The sequence below is a fragment of the Coturnix japonica genome, chromosome 8, assembly GCF_001577835.2.
Source record: "Coturnix japonica isolate 7356 chromosome 8, Coturnix japonica 2.1, whole genome shotgun sequence".
Lineage (NCBI taxonomy): Eukaryota > Metazoa > Chordata > Aves > Galliformes > Phasianidae > Coturnix > Coturnix japonica.
This window is the reverse complement of record NC_029523.1, coordinates 11044293-11062032: the sequence shown is the minus strand read 5'-3', so window position 1 is coordinate 11062032 and position 17740 is coordinate 11044293. Positions and strand designations below refer to the sequence as shown.

Genomic DNA, 17740 nt, shown 5'->3' with positions numbered 1-17740 from the left:
AGCTCTATTTTGCTTGGAATAGATATCCTACAGAGCAGCAATGTGATGCTTGATATAAAACGCATCTGTAATATGGAAGTGTAGAATGAACGCTCACAAAGAAAGCTTTTTAAAATTAAAATAAATGTAAAGGGAATAAATGTTAGAAAAGCATGTAGCTGCTGACAGCATGTTAGCATTTCTCTGGGAAACCTGGCACCCTACTCTAGTACCTACCAAACACAGTTTCAAAATCATTTATATTTATACTGATGAAATAATCTCTTTCAGAGACGGTGATCATTATTCATTGTGAGGATAAATAACAGCATTAGCTTCTTTTTAAGAAATGAATAGTCTGTATTGCATGCATACAAGAACTCAGGGTAGAATATTATATATTCTCAAACCTGAAATACTGCTGGGTCAATTGTAAAAGCTCCTTAATGGAAATCAAATGATGCCTCTAATTCTGCAGATATGATAGTAATACAGTCTAGGGAGCCATATCTTAATTGCAGTGTTTTTCTTTCATTCCACGGGCTTATTTCCATAGCTATGTTTTGGAGGCTTTATAGGGATGTTTCCAGTTTTTCAGTAAGGAGTACTTCCTAGAAACCTATAAAAAATGGATGAACACCAGGCCCCTTTAACCGCAATGTCCTCTCATGTAACAGGTTCACAAAAATGAGAAGGGCTACTGTAGCCCTTGGGCTCAGCTGAAGCTCTATGGTGCCAATTAGAAAAGAATTTTCTTCAGAAAATACAAATTTGTCAAATTTACAGTGATTTTTTTTTCCCCTGCAAAGATTTTCTGGCACCAGGAGAAAGGTAGAAAGTGCAGAAAAACACAGGAGATTTCACCTTGTTCAATAGTCAGAGGATAAACCTTGAGTCCAGGAGACCCAGGTGGAACTCACATCAGGGATTTAAAACTCGGTCTCCCAAATCACACAGTCATACAGGTCAGCAGGCTCTGCTACAGATACCGTGTATCCTGTGAGAGCTGTTTCACTTTGTATTAATAATTCAATATTTGCAGGGAAGAGGGGGAGATAGAGAGAGACTAATTCTACAGTCCAGTGGCCAAATGCTCACCTGGGATACTGAAATCCTCCCTGTCAAAACCACCCAGCACACAGCAGGGTAGGATGGAGGAAACAGCCATGCTTCTCACAGTTTAGCAATTTTCAGCTGATCGAATTATATCAGAACAGGAAGGTCACTTCCTGAGCACTGGCCAGGAAGCAAACACTAATTGTGACAACTTTAAATTAATGGGGATTTTAACTAATCTTATTAAGTCTATGCATCTTTTAAATACTTAAATAATATTCTAGAACTTTTGAAAAACAGATGATTCTTTTCCCAAAGACAATTCAGAACCTGTCAACAATGCTAATCACTTTTTTAGTTTTTATTAATGTTGGACAAACCACAGTAAAGAACCTGTCATTTACTCATCTAAAAAGAATTTAAAAGCCAATCCCTTTCCAGGGGCAATCTGTTATAGGAAGAGGAACAACAACCTTCCTGCACTGCTGCCTCACATGCAGCTGATGAGGAGCAAAGAGACCAAGGAAAAGGCGCACATGGAAAATCTTTGTTCAGTACCTCGCCATCTATGAGCACATTTTTAGACAGTGGAAGATAGGGAAGACTGCAAGTCAAAATGTCAGGCTGCTGCTAGGCAAGCGGATTAACAGACTTTCATTATTTGCACTTCTATGGAAACCTTCATCAAACTCACTAGAGTGTTACACTCACCTGGAGAGGGTAAGCCGCACTATATTAAGAAAAGTGTGGCTATTGCAAATTGATGACATGGTGAGGAACAGCTGTCCTCTAAGTGCCCAGCTTTCACAAACACCACACTGCCCTGCTGCTGGCTTGCAGAGGGTCCCAAGCAGCACTGCTGGGCACCATATTGCTCATTCCTCCCAGCAGTCTGCCTCAGGCGGTCAGCAGAACCCTTTAGCTGGTGGGCAGCAGCCAGCCTACTGCCCTATGTCTGAGGGGAGAATGTTGGCCTTCATGCTGGGAGCTGAGGGTAACCTCCAGCATTCCATTGGCTACCTGCTGTCGAATGCTGTGCCCCTGCACTGCAGTGTCAGTGGTGAGGCACTGGCACAGGTTGCCCAGAGAGGTGGTGGGCGTTCTGTCCCTACAGACATTCAAGATCAGGTTGAATGGGGCTCTGAGGAACTTGATGAAGCTGCTGGTGTCCCTGTTAACTGCAGGATAGTTGAGCTAGATGGCTTTCAAAAGTCTCTTACAAATCAAAAGATTTTACGCTGGGGAGTTTCCCACAAGCCACACATAAAGGCAGTGGGAAAAAAAAACAAAAAAAAAAACAACCCACAATACAGTTCAATCCAGCACCAAAAGTCCATTACAAACCATTCCTTGCAACCAGGTGATCCCATTGGCCACCAGTTACAAGCTGAGGTGGGTTTCCTAACCCCTACAGGTCCCCTGATGGGAAGGTTGTCATCTTCTTGCACCCATACCATGAAGCACAGGTAGTACTGCAACCCTGTAGGTGCAGGACCTTGCCTCATCAGCTCCTTTGCTGTAGGTCTCTGCCATGTAGGGGCCAGCTCTAGGCCAGAAAAGAGATAATCTGCAATTGGTAAAAATCCAGAAAGCCAGATACAATTTGGCTGTGCCCTGTATCTGCACTAGATTTGTTCACCGGAAAACATAAAACAGCTGTGCATTGGAAGAACATGCAGAAAATAACCCAAACTTATCACTTCTGTAACAACATTGACTTTCACTACACTGACTTTCACTTAAAAATGAATTATATCTTGAGAGGAATTATTTGAAAAAACAACAAAAGCTCCTTCACTATATCAGACAATACAGTGGAACAAAATAGAGCAACAATATTAAGCAAATGAAAATGGAAAAGCAACTTTCATGTGAGGAGCACAAGGCACTCTCTGGGGAGCCTGTAGGCACGTAGGTGGTGTTACTGCCATTTAACCGACAGGAGAATGGCGCAGTGAAAGGTCAAGCGTCTGCCTGCAGGCCATGGACAGGGACAGAGCTCAGGACCATGGTCGCCTGCCCCTTGCTCTGACAAGGCTAGTGCTTTCTCATTTTTTGCCTTCTCATAAGCTTGCTTGGCTCTCCTGATTTAAAATTGCTGTCCTAGTTTCAAAAATTTGTATACTGTTATGCTCTGATCACTGAGCAGAAAATACTGCGCTGTGTGTGCAGCATCTATTGAATTTATTGGCTATGTGGCTTTCTTTTGCACAGTGAGTTGTGGGATTGGAACCTCCTGATGTCAGTTACCAGCAAGAAACCTTTATTTGTTTGTCTGCAACTATATGCTCTTTGAAAACAGCACTTCCAGTGCTTTTCATATTTTTAAAATATGCATCAGATTTGCATCATAGGTAATAGTGCATTGCAAAAAGTCATCTTCTATTTCCTTTGATATGTGCAAAACTTTGGGAAGAAAAATACATTTCTATACTTATACTCAAGCGCCCACACATTATATAAATAAAAGAAATGGAGAACTTTTCCTCGAGTCTCATTTATAACAGAATTACAAAACATGGAAATGCTGAGCATTCAGGTGCCACTATAATTTACACTACATGCATGTTTTAAATTCGTGACATGAGACACACTTTTCATAAGGCAGCCATCTTACAGATTTTATTAGACAGACTTATGGTAGGAAGGATTATTCAGAAATTGCAACTTAAATGAGAAAATGTGAATGGTCTTACTTATATAAAATACTACTGCAATAGTTCTTTTATTAATTTTTAATGCACAGCACCCACTGTGACCTCCTTTATTCTTTTCCTGTCAACATGGCAGGCTAGAGAAATTGAAATGGGCTGTAGCCATTTTTTCCTTGTTCCCCTTTTCCTCCCATTTTGCATAATATTAAAATTATAACATCATATTGGACTGTCACTGTGAAATGATCATTATGCAATAGGCATAACATTTTTTTTCTGATTGTTATCTCATTCTTGCCTTTTAGAGTTCTCTAAAAAATTCCAAATCCCATGCAGTTATCTAAGGCAATAAAGCAATTTTCCAATGAATATACTTGTCTGAATTAAAGTTTGTTTAAAAGGTGTCCTTTGCTGCATTTCTTATAGTTCTCTAAGGATAGCGTCAGTTGCATAAAATAAAGCTTTTTTTTTTTTTTGCCTGTCTGGTTTTCTCTGATTACGTTTTTGGGGTGCAGTGAGAGGCAGGTCTGATAAAATAATGTTTGACAATCATGAGGACACTATTACTTCTGTTACGTTTATTTACTGCTACCTCTATCACCAAGGAGACTAATCTCCATACCAGTGAAGTCAAGAAGCTCACAGTATTGTCTTTGCAGGGCCAAGTTCATGTTGTCACAGCAACAGAGCGCACAGGGTCAATAGATTAATTCATTAGTGTGCACAAGCACTGAACTGGAGTGTAAAAGTTTTGCTGCTGGTTTTAAAATTAAACTGTGAAGCAGGACTTGGAAATATGGCCTATGCAAGACATGCATATATATATCAAGGAATAAGCTACAGAAAATGCATATATTTGTCTAATACAATATATCATTTTTTCCCACAGTAGGAAGAGGATGAAATAATCTGCTTTGAAGAGGTGCATTCAGTGGGAAGGCAGAAGGATAAGTCAGAGTTCGGGCTATGAAATATACACTGCATTTGGATTGTTGATATTTCCTCCTCCAATGCCCTTTCATTAGCCCCTGTCTAACATGGGGCCTGACAATTGTGACAGAATGAAAAATTTGAGGAAAAGCAAGGGTCACAACAGAAGAGAGTTTGCTCCCTCTCCAGTGACCCTATCACAGTATTCTGATGCAGCATTTTTACCATTAAGGAAAGGGCAACACAAGAGCCTTCACACTTAATCTGTTCCATCTGTCATGACTATTAGAAACATTGACCAGCAGTGAGCTTTAAGGACTCGATGCGACTGCAGACATGATATTCTAGCTCACTACAAGGACCTCCCGATGTTCTGAAAGCCTCCAAGGAAGCAGTATGCATCAAAAAGGGCAACACCTACCTGACACACCACCATATGTGGTCCTCAGTCCTGCACCGACTGCTGGCCAAGGTGTGCCGTCTGCTTTCAGTCCCATCAGTCCTGACACCGTGTTGGTGGCTGTAACACCATCTGCGCCACCTGTGAAAGAAAAGGTCAGTCACTTCTTGTTAAATAATCTGTATAAGAACAAGAAAGGAAAAAAATACAACAGAAAAACTGTGAAGTTGTAAAATAACTAGAATTTCAAATAAACAGCTGAAGACAGAAAGCAACAAACCGTATGGGGATGTGTGGAAGGGTCCTTAAAATCAGTCTGGGGCTGGCAATTTTAATGTTAGTTTTTTGGCATGCTGCATCAGGTGAAAGACTTGGTAAGGTTATAAGACAGCACCAAGGAAATAGGAGTAGACAGGCAGATCTCTGCTGCTCAGCTGTGTGGAACGGAATCTACTACAGCGGCTGTTTGACATTGGAAGGCACCCCAGCACTGAGGTCACACCCTCTGAGCTGCCACCAGCAGCTCTTTATTGACCAGACAGCCCTTATTCTAGTTTCTTACCATCAGAAATACTCAGCAGAGAAATGATGACTGTGTTTCAAAGAGACTGGTTAATAAACCGACTTTTAAATTAATTTCCTACCCTGCTATATTTAAAGCTTTAAGGAAGAAAAAAAATATATATACCATCAAATGCTGTGTCTCATATTTCTCAGGACACACTACTTTCACTACTAAACATAGGAAAAAGGGAAAATTCAATGGCGTGGTAAACAACTAGTTATGATAAAATTATGAGTGAGCAAACAAAATTACATGACTTAATGTTAAACTAATATAATTCTCTTTACATATTGCTATATTCTAGAACAAAACACGGACAAAATTAAGAAACATTTGATCACTTTATTTACCTAAACATCATGTAAATTGTTTTCGTATTTAATTCTGTTGTTATTTGTTATTATTTCTTCAAGTCTCCCATGTCCCCTCCACATCCAGCAAATTAGTAAATCTGCACAGCTTGCGCAGTGGAGTCAGTTACCTTCCTGCGCAGCCATTGCAATATTCACAATATCAGTGACATTTGGGGTCAGCTTGGCAAAGAAAGGAATCCGAACAGCTTGTCTAACCCACCGACAGATGTTCCGCACCAGCTCTGGATCCTGTTCAAATAGGTCAGATAAATATAGAACATAATTAAAAGTAATATGAACAAAAGGGATATCAAGGCAATAGAAAACTCTGTTATAAGTGGCTATACTGTGATTTTCTGAAATTACATATCAAGACCAAACCTCATCTCACTTGTTAGCTTATTTAAGACACATCCAGTAACCACATATCCATTATGGAATGGTTAGCCCATGAAAAGAAGAAAATTTGCTTTTTTGCACAAGACGACATCACAAAATGTTCCCTTGCCAGAGTTGGGAACAATATATTTTGGAGTGAAAGAGAGTGTCCTTACCCATTTATTTTACAGATTACTATTCAATCTTAATGACTTTATGTAAGGTGAGTTGAAAATAATCACTATCATGTAAAATAATACAGTTCTAAGTATTGGCTGATTGTGCTTTGATCAGAACAATAAGGATGAGTCAAGGTTGGGAGGCCATCAGAATGCAATTCAGCATTTCTGGACTCTTTTTTTCTGACTAGACAGACTAACTTGGAAAACCCAAAATGTAAATGAAAGATCAAAATCTACCCTCTTATAGCACAAAATCAGAATCAGTTGTTTCCTTTCTATGACTTCCAGACATTTAATTCACTTATGGGAAAAGAACCATGTAGACAGTAATCAGCTATGCTTTGCAATGAAAACACCTCAGTGGAACTAACACCGTGTTTCTGGCACATACTCATTATTGTCCAATATAGTTCTTATAGGATGTGTGTTGTTTGTTGCCCTCTCCTCTCCCCCCTTCTTTTTTCCCTCTTGTCTTTTGATAATGTTTTTCACCAAATATTTTAAAATTTGCAGCACTAAAGCATGTAGAACATGGTACATGATCTGGTTCAAGAAAAAGAACTGTAACAAGATTTACTACAAGTATAACCTGTGGGTAGGTTAATTGGTACTGCAGCAATTATTTACATTTACTAGATCTTTATCGCTCTCAGATAATTAAGTCTGTCATAAAAGAAAAATTCTCTTCCATTTGGATACTGTAAAAATTCAGAAAGCTGCATTGTTATGAAAATGGGATAAGCCTAAATGAAGTTTAGCTTAAAACAATCCAGCGGACATCAAGATCCTATTCAGTTTAGTGAACACACAGGAAATGTTCCCTTGCTGTTTTTGTCATTCTGCATCAGCAGTTACATGAAAATGTAAAAAATACAGGCTGTGCTCCTAGAGAATACACAGTGCAGGACATGAAAAGTAAAATCTTGACTCTTAGCTGAGCCATGCCAATAAAAATGGTCATCGCCCCACCCATGAGCTCCCATGAAATATGAATGAACACTGAACTGGCAGTATGAGAGTAGTTGCATCTTTGACTTTCATTTCTGTTTTAAGTTTCCTTGAGGCCCAATGCAGGAATGAGAGACCCTCTGGAAGATGTGAATAGTATATTCTTTATGTCAATCATTCTTCTCAGAAAACCTCACAATAATGTCGGCACTACTTAACTCATTATGCTGACTTCAGGGTGGTTGCAGTGCTATCATATAAAATCTTACTCCAACACACACTGGCACTTTAAAATTATAGTTGTTTTAATCTGCATGCAATAACTCATTAACAGACCTCTTTAGTTCACAGTAGCTCATTTTCCACCCTATCTAAGACAGTGTAGCCAGTCCATAGGAGTTTATCTTTGGACACAGATGGATTTGTAGAGTTCACACTAGTTGACAGCTTTTGAGAAAGATTTAAGTGATCAGAAAGATTTTACTTCTAAGTGCAATCACTGACTATCCCAATTTGAAATGAAGTTCTAAATTTAACTTGTCTGGGAATTTTTATTTTTATCACAGTCACTACAATTTTAAACTCAGGTGCAAAATTAACGAGGTAAATAACCTGGCACCAATCCCTACTTTTAAAGCGGTCACGTACAGACTTAAACTTACTTACATATTTTTCTGATTCAGGTCAATTTACCAAGTCCATTTAATCATTCCTAGCAAAGACTGAATTTATAAAACGTTCAAAGGATGAGAATATAACTTGTAAGGAAATGGACCCTGAGACACACAAATTATGTTACAAAAACCTCTCCTAAAAATACTTATGTCACTGCTAATACAATATAAATACTTATAAATACTGTTTTTTAAAAATCCAGTTCAACTTTATGACAATTCCTGCAACTTTTATCGTGATAAAAGTGATTTGTGAAGCCTGCAAAGTTAAGAAGCATTTTCTAAATGTCTTGATAAATAAAATCAGATATATGTACAGATGTTAGCCAAATTCTTCAATGATCATTTTCATTTGCAAAATCAGCAATCTGAATCAACTAAAACATTATTCTGCTTAATCTAGTACTTTTCTTCAATGCTTCTATTACACATACTTAGTTTTTTTAAGTTCTGTTATAAATGATGATGCAGTGCACTTTGTATAGAATTTGTACCACAATTTTGTTGCTTGTGTTAATCCAGAAGAACCAACAAATTCTTCAATGGACTTTAACACCTATTGGTACCACCCTTAATTCACCTGCTGTACCTTTTTTGTTATTTGTCTGTTTTTAACTATCTAAATGAAAGTTTATGAAGTTACTGTCAGCTATGACACAATATTGATTCATGCACTGTATCTACAGGAATCTGTTGGTAATTTAATGTCATATAAAGTCTCTTTTAGTATGAGATGAACATCAGTGTGTTTTCTGGCTTCCTGTTCTTAATCAAATATTGCTTGTTTATTCCAAAGGCACAGGAGATTTTAATGTTACAGAGGTTGTCTTTTTACTTCCCCAAACAGCAGTACAGAATTCTTTTTCCTGAATATTCATTATAGCCTTGGGCTAAAAGGAGCTTTTAATCCTAACTACTCATTGCCAAGGGGTTGATATACTAGAGGAAAAACAACCATCCCTCCCCCCCCTTTTTTCCCTAAATGATCACATGACAACTTTAACTACAACTATACCTATAAGAATAAGTACTCAAAAATTAAAGTCGCAAGTTTTCTTCTGATTACATTTGGCACTGGTAATGAGATGAATCCCACATCCTTTTGTCCCTAAGGCAGATATATCCTACATATTTAACAAGGAACTTGAAAATGCTATGCAGACAGTACGTAACTCCTCTATGTGTCTCATGGAAATAAATAAAACCATGAAGAGATTACAACAGAAATGTCTGGCTGTACTAATTCTAAATTACAGAGGATTCATCTTGTCTTTGAATTAATTCAACTTCCATAAAATTGATACCAATTTCTTATATGTGGTCGATAGACAGGTGAGATAGCAAGTATCCCTCATCAGTGCACTCTTCTGGTGACAGACTTTCTTTCTATACTGGCCCCCCAGAAAAAAGAATAAAATGTTGTATTCTTCATAAATCTGTCTTTATTGGAGGATTCTATATTTTCCTTGTTAACATTACAGTGGTACTACCTGCCACAATCTGCACTGTGAACAGGTGTTGGTGAGATACATTTGCAGCAGATTTAATGAGGGAGTAATGACAATTCCTATATTATCCTCACCCATTCAATTCACTCTGTCACCTAAAAGTGTAAATCTGGAGATAAAGCTTTTATGGAGATCTCATATATCAAGTCCCTACAACTTGATAACCTGATATGTGTTTTCTATGTCTATCATATATTTCTTTTCAAGATCAAAAACGGAGCTAGAAAAACACTAAGAAATAATAAATAAATAAATAGATAGATAAATAAATCTCAATACTCTTTATATGTGAAGAATGACTGTTTTGTCATTTCTACAAAAATGAAGGAAAAATTACAGTGCGGGAATTTCAGCTTCAAGCATTTCAAGTTACTATCCTTAACATCCAGCTTTTTTCCATATCATTCTCACTCTTTTACACATTATATGGAGCAAAGATTTTTCTTTTCTCCTTTCTCCTATGAGATGTCCAACACTGCCTTTAGTGAACTGCCTCGAATGCAGAACTGCAATCAATTAGCAAAGGAGACAACATTTCTGAATATCCTGGTCAAATTACTGACTTCTCTCATCCTAGAGAGAGGCATATTAGTTTGTGCATTCATACAATTTCAAGCAATTAAAGCTAACAATTTGTTTAATGACTGTCAATGTAATGGGAAGGATTTCCCAAGATAGAAGCCAAATGACTCTCTACTCTCATCTGAAGAAAAAAAGTTTCATTATTTCTGAGGAAACTTGACAACTTTGAGTCAACAACTATTGACCACAGCTGTCATAAAGTAAATTCAGGCAGCTTAACTCAAGGCAAGAATAAGAGTTTTCACAGTTGTATATGAAGATACATAAACAATGAATGCTCCGAAAACAATGCCTCTTATTTTATTATTCTGACCCACAACATCAGGGCAAATGTTGGTGGTATGGCAATAGATGGCAAACATTCCCACCAATATTACATTATATTTTGTTTCAATTTTTTTCTGTCTATTGTAGTGCCCAAGGAAATAAATAAAAGGCATCACTTCTGGTGCAACTTACCTGTGTGTATGAATATGTATATATATTTATATGTGTATATATATATATATACATATATATGTACACATACACACACACCCCTCTTTGGAGGAAGAATTTCTAAAATCAGTGATGAATATGAGAAGAATTAATGAAGGTCCATATTGTCACCATTTTGTTAAACTTTCAGAATGATAACATGTACCTTCACTACCTTTCAGTGCTTCAATTCATGAATATACCTATCTTCTTTTAAAATGTTCTTTTCCTTTAAAAAATACTCTAAGAGAATTTAAATAAATAATAAATACTCTACTAGGTAAATGTTGGCATTTATATTTTTTTCCACATAGTAAGTGTTATTTTTATGATATGAATAAAGCAAACAAATGGAAGAGATATCATGTAGGTTCTATGAATAAGCTCGTAATGCTAATGCAGTAAGCATATATTTGCTTAGAAAATACTGTAAACTAAAATATAGAAATATAGCTTAGGAAATTCTTTTTATGTTTCCCAGCTTACATTCTCTCTTTTTGCTACCAAAAATTCATTTATGGGATAACATCACCATCTTGGAGACTGCATACAGACTCTGTGTTTATATTTATTTCTATTTGATTTTATTTCTATAGCTTAAATTTAAATTCATTCGTATTATTTATTATATGCTTTATGTTTGTATGCTACGTATTTATTAATACTAAAGCCTCTTAATTTGTATCTTCATTTTACCATGTACAACCTCATGACTTTATTCAAAAATTAGTTACTTTCTCTTTTATATTATATGAACAGAAGAAGTCCTTTCTCTTAGCTTTGTTCTTACATGCTAGGACTTCATTACCTTAAAATGGCATCGTGATTTGAGCAGCTATGCTTCAGATCAGTCACTACAAGTTCCACTCGAGGGAGCCTAATGGAGATTCTCCTTTTTTTTCCCCCCCAGTCATACCAGTGTGCCACTGAACAAAATCAAGTTACTCAAGATTAGGTCCAGGCTTTGGTCATGGTTGAGCAGAGAAGTCAAAGCTCTGAAACCAGGTCTACAGTAGTAGAGATAGCAGCAGCAGGTACTGAGAAAAGTCGGTCTGAGACACTACCGTATTTCTCATAGTTAGGCTACTTAGAAAATTAGAGGAAATTTGGTGCATGTAAAAAAACAAAACAAAACAAACAAACAAACAAAAAAACAGCTAGCCAAATCAATCGTAAACAGCAAGTAAAATATTTGCATAAAATCTGAATTTCAAAATAAGCTTCAGTTTCAATAGATTTCTGTCCTGCTCTTTCTTCCCCTCATTAGGCATCACAGTCACCATTTGTTGGTTCTCCAGCTCTTCAATTAGAAGATTTGAAAGATGCTAAAAAGATAGTAGCAAATAACCTAGCATCACCTATCTCTATCCCAGATGAATAAAACAGGCACAAGAAATTGTAGCATTTCCTTCTTTTAGTACACTGCTAGATATATACAAACAAACAATGCTTAACAGCGTGTTAAGGAAAAACACTCCAAACCCACCCACAGCAAACTCTACAGATAAGTGTTGGATGTATCTCATCTAATAGCTTCCAGTATAGGTCAGTATCCAAACTCAACAGTACATTTATCAAAAGGCTGTGTGGGAGATCCACTTTGGATTCCTTATCAACAGGATGGTACTCCTACACTTCTTTCATAATGTAGCACTTAAGGACTGTGAAGATAGCTAACATGAAGACAAGGTCAAAAATGAGCTGGAAATTTTTGACTGACCTATACACAATAGTACAGAACATTGATTTGTATTGGGGTAGAGAAATGATAAGAGGGATGTCAAGATCAAGAACAAGTGAGACTGGAAAGGTTTGTGGCTGTCTTCATTTAGTCAGCTTTGCAATTATTCCCTTTTCCAGATCACATAAAAGCTTTATGTTTTCTCCCCACCACTAAGAGAAAGACAATTGAATTTATTTTCAAAACTTCTAAGTGGATGGTTGAACCACAGTGTTTTTCTTCATTCTAAACTTCTTAGTTGCTGTTTTGTTTTTTTGCTTTTTTTTTTGTTTTGTTTTAATTAATTTATTTATTTATTTTTTGTACGTTAAAAAAGTAACATAAACAACCAGAAGAAACAACACTATTAGAAAAACATTTACATTTAAAACAAACTACAAGGCCTACAAAATGTTATACGTATATCTAACTGAGATGGGTCAGCTAAAATTGTAGGAATCACTATCTGTGGCTATTGACTTTAATGCAGCATAACAGGATTCAGACATAACCATTATTTTCTTTGGTTGTCAGAACAGAGGTTAATCATTGTTGGTCTGAAAGGGTGAAACACAGACTGCCAATTCAAATCAGATTTTGTTCTGATACCAACTGCATCTTCAATGAAACATATGAAACAGAATATTTGCCCTTCATAAGCATCTTAAGAGATACTAACCAGGAAGATTTATTTGTTAATAGTGTTGGTATATTTAAAATGTTTACTAATATGTATAAATGCTTTTATATCCTTGACAAAATATTCTAACCTGGTAGTATCTATCAACCAAAATATTGTTTCTCATATCACTGCCAAAAGCAGTACATAGAATGATTTAACAATCTTTCACTTCCTTGGTTCATGCAGAGTTTACATCCTAGAATGCATAAAGGTCTGATAAGTTTTGATAAGGTTTATATCATATGCAAAAAAAAAAAAAAAAAAAAAAAAAAAAAAAAAAAAAAAAAAAAAAAAAAACCTTTAAAGGAAAGCATAGAGCTTGAATGTATGAGTGCTGTAGCTACAAGTAGGTTTTTCTTGTGGTCACCTAGGAAAGCTTTTCATCCCTTTTCTATAACAAAGAGGCAGAAAGAACCAGCAACTTGAGAAAGGAAAATAAAAATAACTACAAACCCATAGTCTGAGGATTTCCCACTGAGTTTTAAATAATAGTCATATGAACCCCAAGTCAGATTTGTAGCAAGTGCACCGACTAATTTTACTAGAAAGTTAGGCCAAATTATTCAATATTAATCTAATCCTGAAAATCTTCCTTGTAGGCAGCAAAGAGATTCTGTTAATAACATTTAGCGAATAGTAGCATAAAACTTAAAGTATAGAAGGAAAGGCTATTCATATGCACAACGTAGTTAACTTCTACCTTGCATCAAGATCAACAATCTGAAACTGATTTGTTTTAATTGCAGATAGATACTTGCTGCTGATCCTTTTCTTTTCCAGAAATCCTGTTTACTGAACATGAGGGGTAGCAACAAATGCAGTATGTTGCGCAGTAACCACGTATCCAAAGGCAAAGCAGCCCACGGGACCAGTAAAAACACAAACATTTAATTGTTGTATGCAACAGACCTGAATTTTCCACATTTCCCTTTTCTGAAAGTTTCTCAGTGCATTAAAACACAACTGCACGAATAAGTACCGGTTGCCATTTGTTTGTTTTGTCTCTTTGTTTGTTTTTAAGAAAATCCTGCTTTCCCTTCATTCTGGAAAGCACCAACAATATATTCTGTCATAGTTATGCCACTGGAGTGCCATTAAAACAGCCCAAATCTTTTTGATTTCTTTCTAAAACAGTGGTAGTTCACTTATATTTTAGAGGAACTGACCTTCTTTGTGACATTTGTCATCCATAATGTGAACTTCAGCTGAAATGCTTCCATCACAGTGAGACTGAAAATAAGGTTATCCCCAATTTACTATCACATCTTCATGAATTTCAAGAAAATAGAATAATTTTTGCATTTTCTAAGAAAACAGATTCTACAGAGAATGCTTCCCATATGCAAATACAAATCACTGCACATAAAAATATGTATCAAAATGTTCAACACCCACACTGTGTCTTTAAAACGTTGCAGTAAGATGGTATTGCTGTTAACATTTCAGCCCTATCTATAATCTCGTTTTTATTTTCTAGTTTGAGTTTTAAGAAATTCAATTAAAAAAAATTCAAAGCAATAGAGGTGGATTAAATGTTGTCAAACTGCAATTTAAAATTACGGAATGGTTTTCTGATGATGAAGTTATTAAACTATGCATCTTAATTCACTTCTTCTCAAGTGTTTGAAAAACAGAAGTCTTACGACAAAATAGCAATTAACAGCTGTAATTCATTATTAAGCATTGTCTCCTTTTATGTGTTGCAAAAAGCAGAACATATGAGCACTTAAAGGACATATGGATCTAAAGACGTGGAAGAAATCCATTTAAACCATGACATTTCCTCACTCCTGGATCACATGAGGCCAACGGGAAGAGAACGGAAGGCAGATCCCAAGAAAGCTGGCTGAGCTCACCAAACAGCACTGACCACACAGTCAGGAAGCTCTTTCTCTTGGGTATCAGCCCACAAAACACACCTTCTGACTTGAAAAAAAAAGTGCATAGATTGAGGTCTGCATGAGTTGAAAGAGACAGCCAGCAGCAGCCTTTCTCCTTGCAGCAGCCTTTCTCCTTGCATGCCCCCTTATCCCCTCAGCAACATGATGCAGAATGCTTTGTCCCTGCAGTGCACCTGGGCCTCCTTGGGCCCAGCATCACTTTGCTGCAGAAGGGCTGGGTGGCCCTTTTACTTTCTGACCTATGCACACAGCTCAGGGAGAAGCAGCACATGCCATCACGTCAGCATGCAGCAACAAATGAGTAGCACCTCAGCTACAAGATCCCTTTGTCTGAGTCTGCACCTGGAGATCCCACCTCCTCCGTATGACCAAGCTGTCCCATGCTCATACCCATCAGCTGGGGCAGCAGACAACATGTCTTCTCTACTCAGCTGCCTACATTTATGAAACTTATGGAAATACAGCATCTTTGAAACAGTTTCATCTCTGTGAGATTTGAATGAAACAGGTCGCTTGGCTAAAACATGCCTCAAAGCATCAGAGTGGACTGAAAGACATAAAGGCAGTTAAGCCTTTTCTCTTAAGATCCCACCCAAAATGAAGATGGCAGCCAATGCTGGAGAACAATATGAAGCCTGAAACCTCATCACAAACTTCAACAGTAACCATGGCTCGGATACATGGGATTTTGGGGGGACAATGTTACCACTGCTGTTACAGCACAGCGCACCACCCTGCTGTACTTTGCATTAATTTATTGCAGGAACTGATACAAAAGATGGGGAACTAATTCTGCCTGCAGGACTCAATGAATTATACTTAACCAGCATATTATTGTACGGTGATACTAGCATGCCACATGAACACAGATATAATCAAATTCTGTTTGGGGCATCATTTATTTAAAATACTTCAAGCTCCTTGCTGGCAGAGCAACAGCAAATTATCATGCTATGCTGTGCACTTCAATTAAGAAACAGCCTCATCTTTCCTATTTCCAAGGTACAGCAGAGCAAATCTAATTGTTCCATGCAGCTAGTTTTCATCTTTCCAGAGTAACCAGGGCTTTTGCTTCCATTTTTTGTTGTTGTTCTTGTTTGTTTTGCTTTGTTTGCTTTTTGTTTTGAACAGACTTGTCTTCTTCTGAAAGAGGCAATGTGGGCTTTTATGAAGCTTCCATCCTAATTGCAGGCAATAAACATGAACACAGCAGCAGAGGCTGTAGCAAGCAGAGTTTAAGTAAAACAAAAATAAAGGTAAGAAACGATCTACGAAGCAAGTTCATTTTGCTTGTGATCTGAGTAGTTAAATAACCAGGATCTGCACTACAAGTGCTCACAAGAGAAATATACGTCTCCTTCAATATAAAATAAGAAAACCAAACAGACTCTCAAACCTATAGCTTTAATGCCTAGATAGGCAAAGATATTTTATATAAAAGAGCTTAGATGGTATGACTAGTTAATCAGAAATATTTATCAGCCAGGATGATATTAGCTTTTAAAATATTTGCTCATAGCATAAAAAATCTCTGTTCTTGTACTTAGGGCTGATATTTGATTGTCTTTTTAAAAAAGTACAGAAAGCTCCTGTGTGCTTCGGGAATGCAACTAATGTGTTCCTTTCAACTTGAGATCTCTATTTCATACTGAAGGTCTCACCCGAATGAACAAGTATTTGTGCCTCCCCTTATCTACAAGTAGATCCCTGTCTCTGATAAAACAATGCAATACCTTTTGATAAAAATTTTGTAGAGTGAAGTCATAGAAACACAGAAATGTTGGTTTGAAATGACTTCTGGAGGTCAGCTAGTCCTATCTGTGCTCTGAGTGAGAACAATGCCAACAACAGATGAAGCTAGCCACAGCTTTACCTGTTTAAGCCCTGAAAATTCCATAGATGGTGATTACACAGCCCTGCTGGATAGCACACAACAGTGCTGCATTACCACCTGGGCGACTTTCTTCCTGATGCCCAATCTGAAATGTACAGGCTGCAATTTGTTCCTTGCTATATCACCCACAGTACATCTTGCCTACTTCATAGCTACTCGTCTGGCAGCTTTGTTACTGCCTTTCCAGTAGCTGCAGGCTGTTCTGCTCTTTTTCTCCATGCTGCTTTTTCACCCTCTGTTTGGCTACAGAGACTTACTGATATTTTCAAAGTATTTGTGTATCACTTGTCCTAGTCAGTTTTGTTGACGATTCTATGTATATGCACATTGCAAATACTAAGCCTGGGGTTTCATCTGTACAACAGAGAACAACACAAAACTTAGCAGGAATGCAAAATAAAACCCGGGTTATCGACTCAATTCAACTATTTATTCATTCTTACCAGAACAGCTGGAGGGAACAGTTGACTTTTGGACCAAAACCAAAAAGTCAAGCATTGAAATTAGTAGATTTTGCATCATAGTAACGGTCCTGAATGTTTAATGCCACTTCTTAAGATTAGTAAAAGAAAAAATTGAAAGAATCTTTAGAGACAAAAAGCACAACACCTCAAAAGTTAGACACCATAGTGTGAGTCCTACCTTCTAAGATATTCATTTGACTTATTATTTTTATAATTTTCTGCTACAGTTACTTCAGTAATAAATTATGCTGCCATTTTTTAACAATCTGCTGTTCACCATATTATCTTCAGGTTTACTATTAAACACATGATGTTATTCGATGCACAGAAAATCCTTGCCTTGGTGTTTTTCAGTCTAATGACACAGTTACAATTTTCAGTGATATCAAACTT

General features: G+C 37.0%; 1 protein-coding gene across 3 annotated transcripts in view; it reads right to left on the bottom strand.

The window, feature by feature from the left end:
- DPYD (dihydropyrimidine dehydrogenase) overlaps positions 1-17740 on the bottom strand; it is a 319673-nt gene that overhangs the window by 80517 nt on the left and 221416 nt on the right. For all 3 annotated transcript variants that reach the window (XM_032446240.1, XM_015870373.2, XM_032446239.1), the window contains 2 exons: positions 6066-6186; positions 5041-5160 (listed from right to left, as the gene is read on the bottom strand). In XM_032446240.1, coding sequence (XP_032302131.1) covers positions 5041-5160; positions 6066-6186 — 241 coding nt within the window. The remainder of the gene's footprint in view (positions 1-5040; positions 5161-6065; positions 6187-17740) is intronic.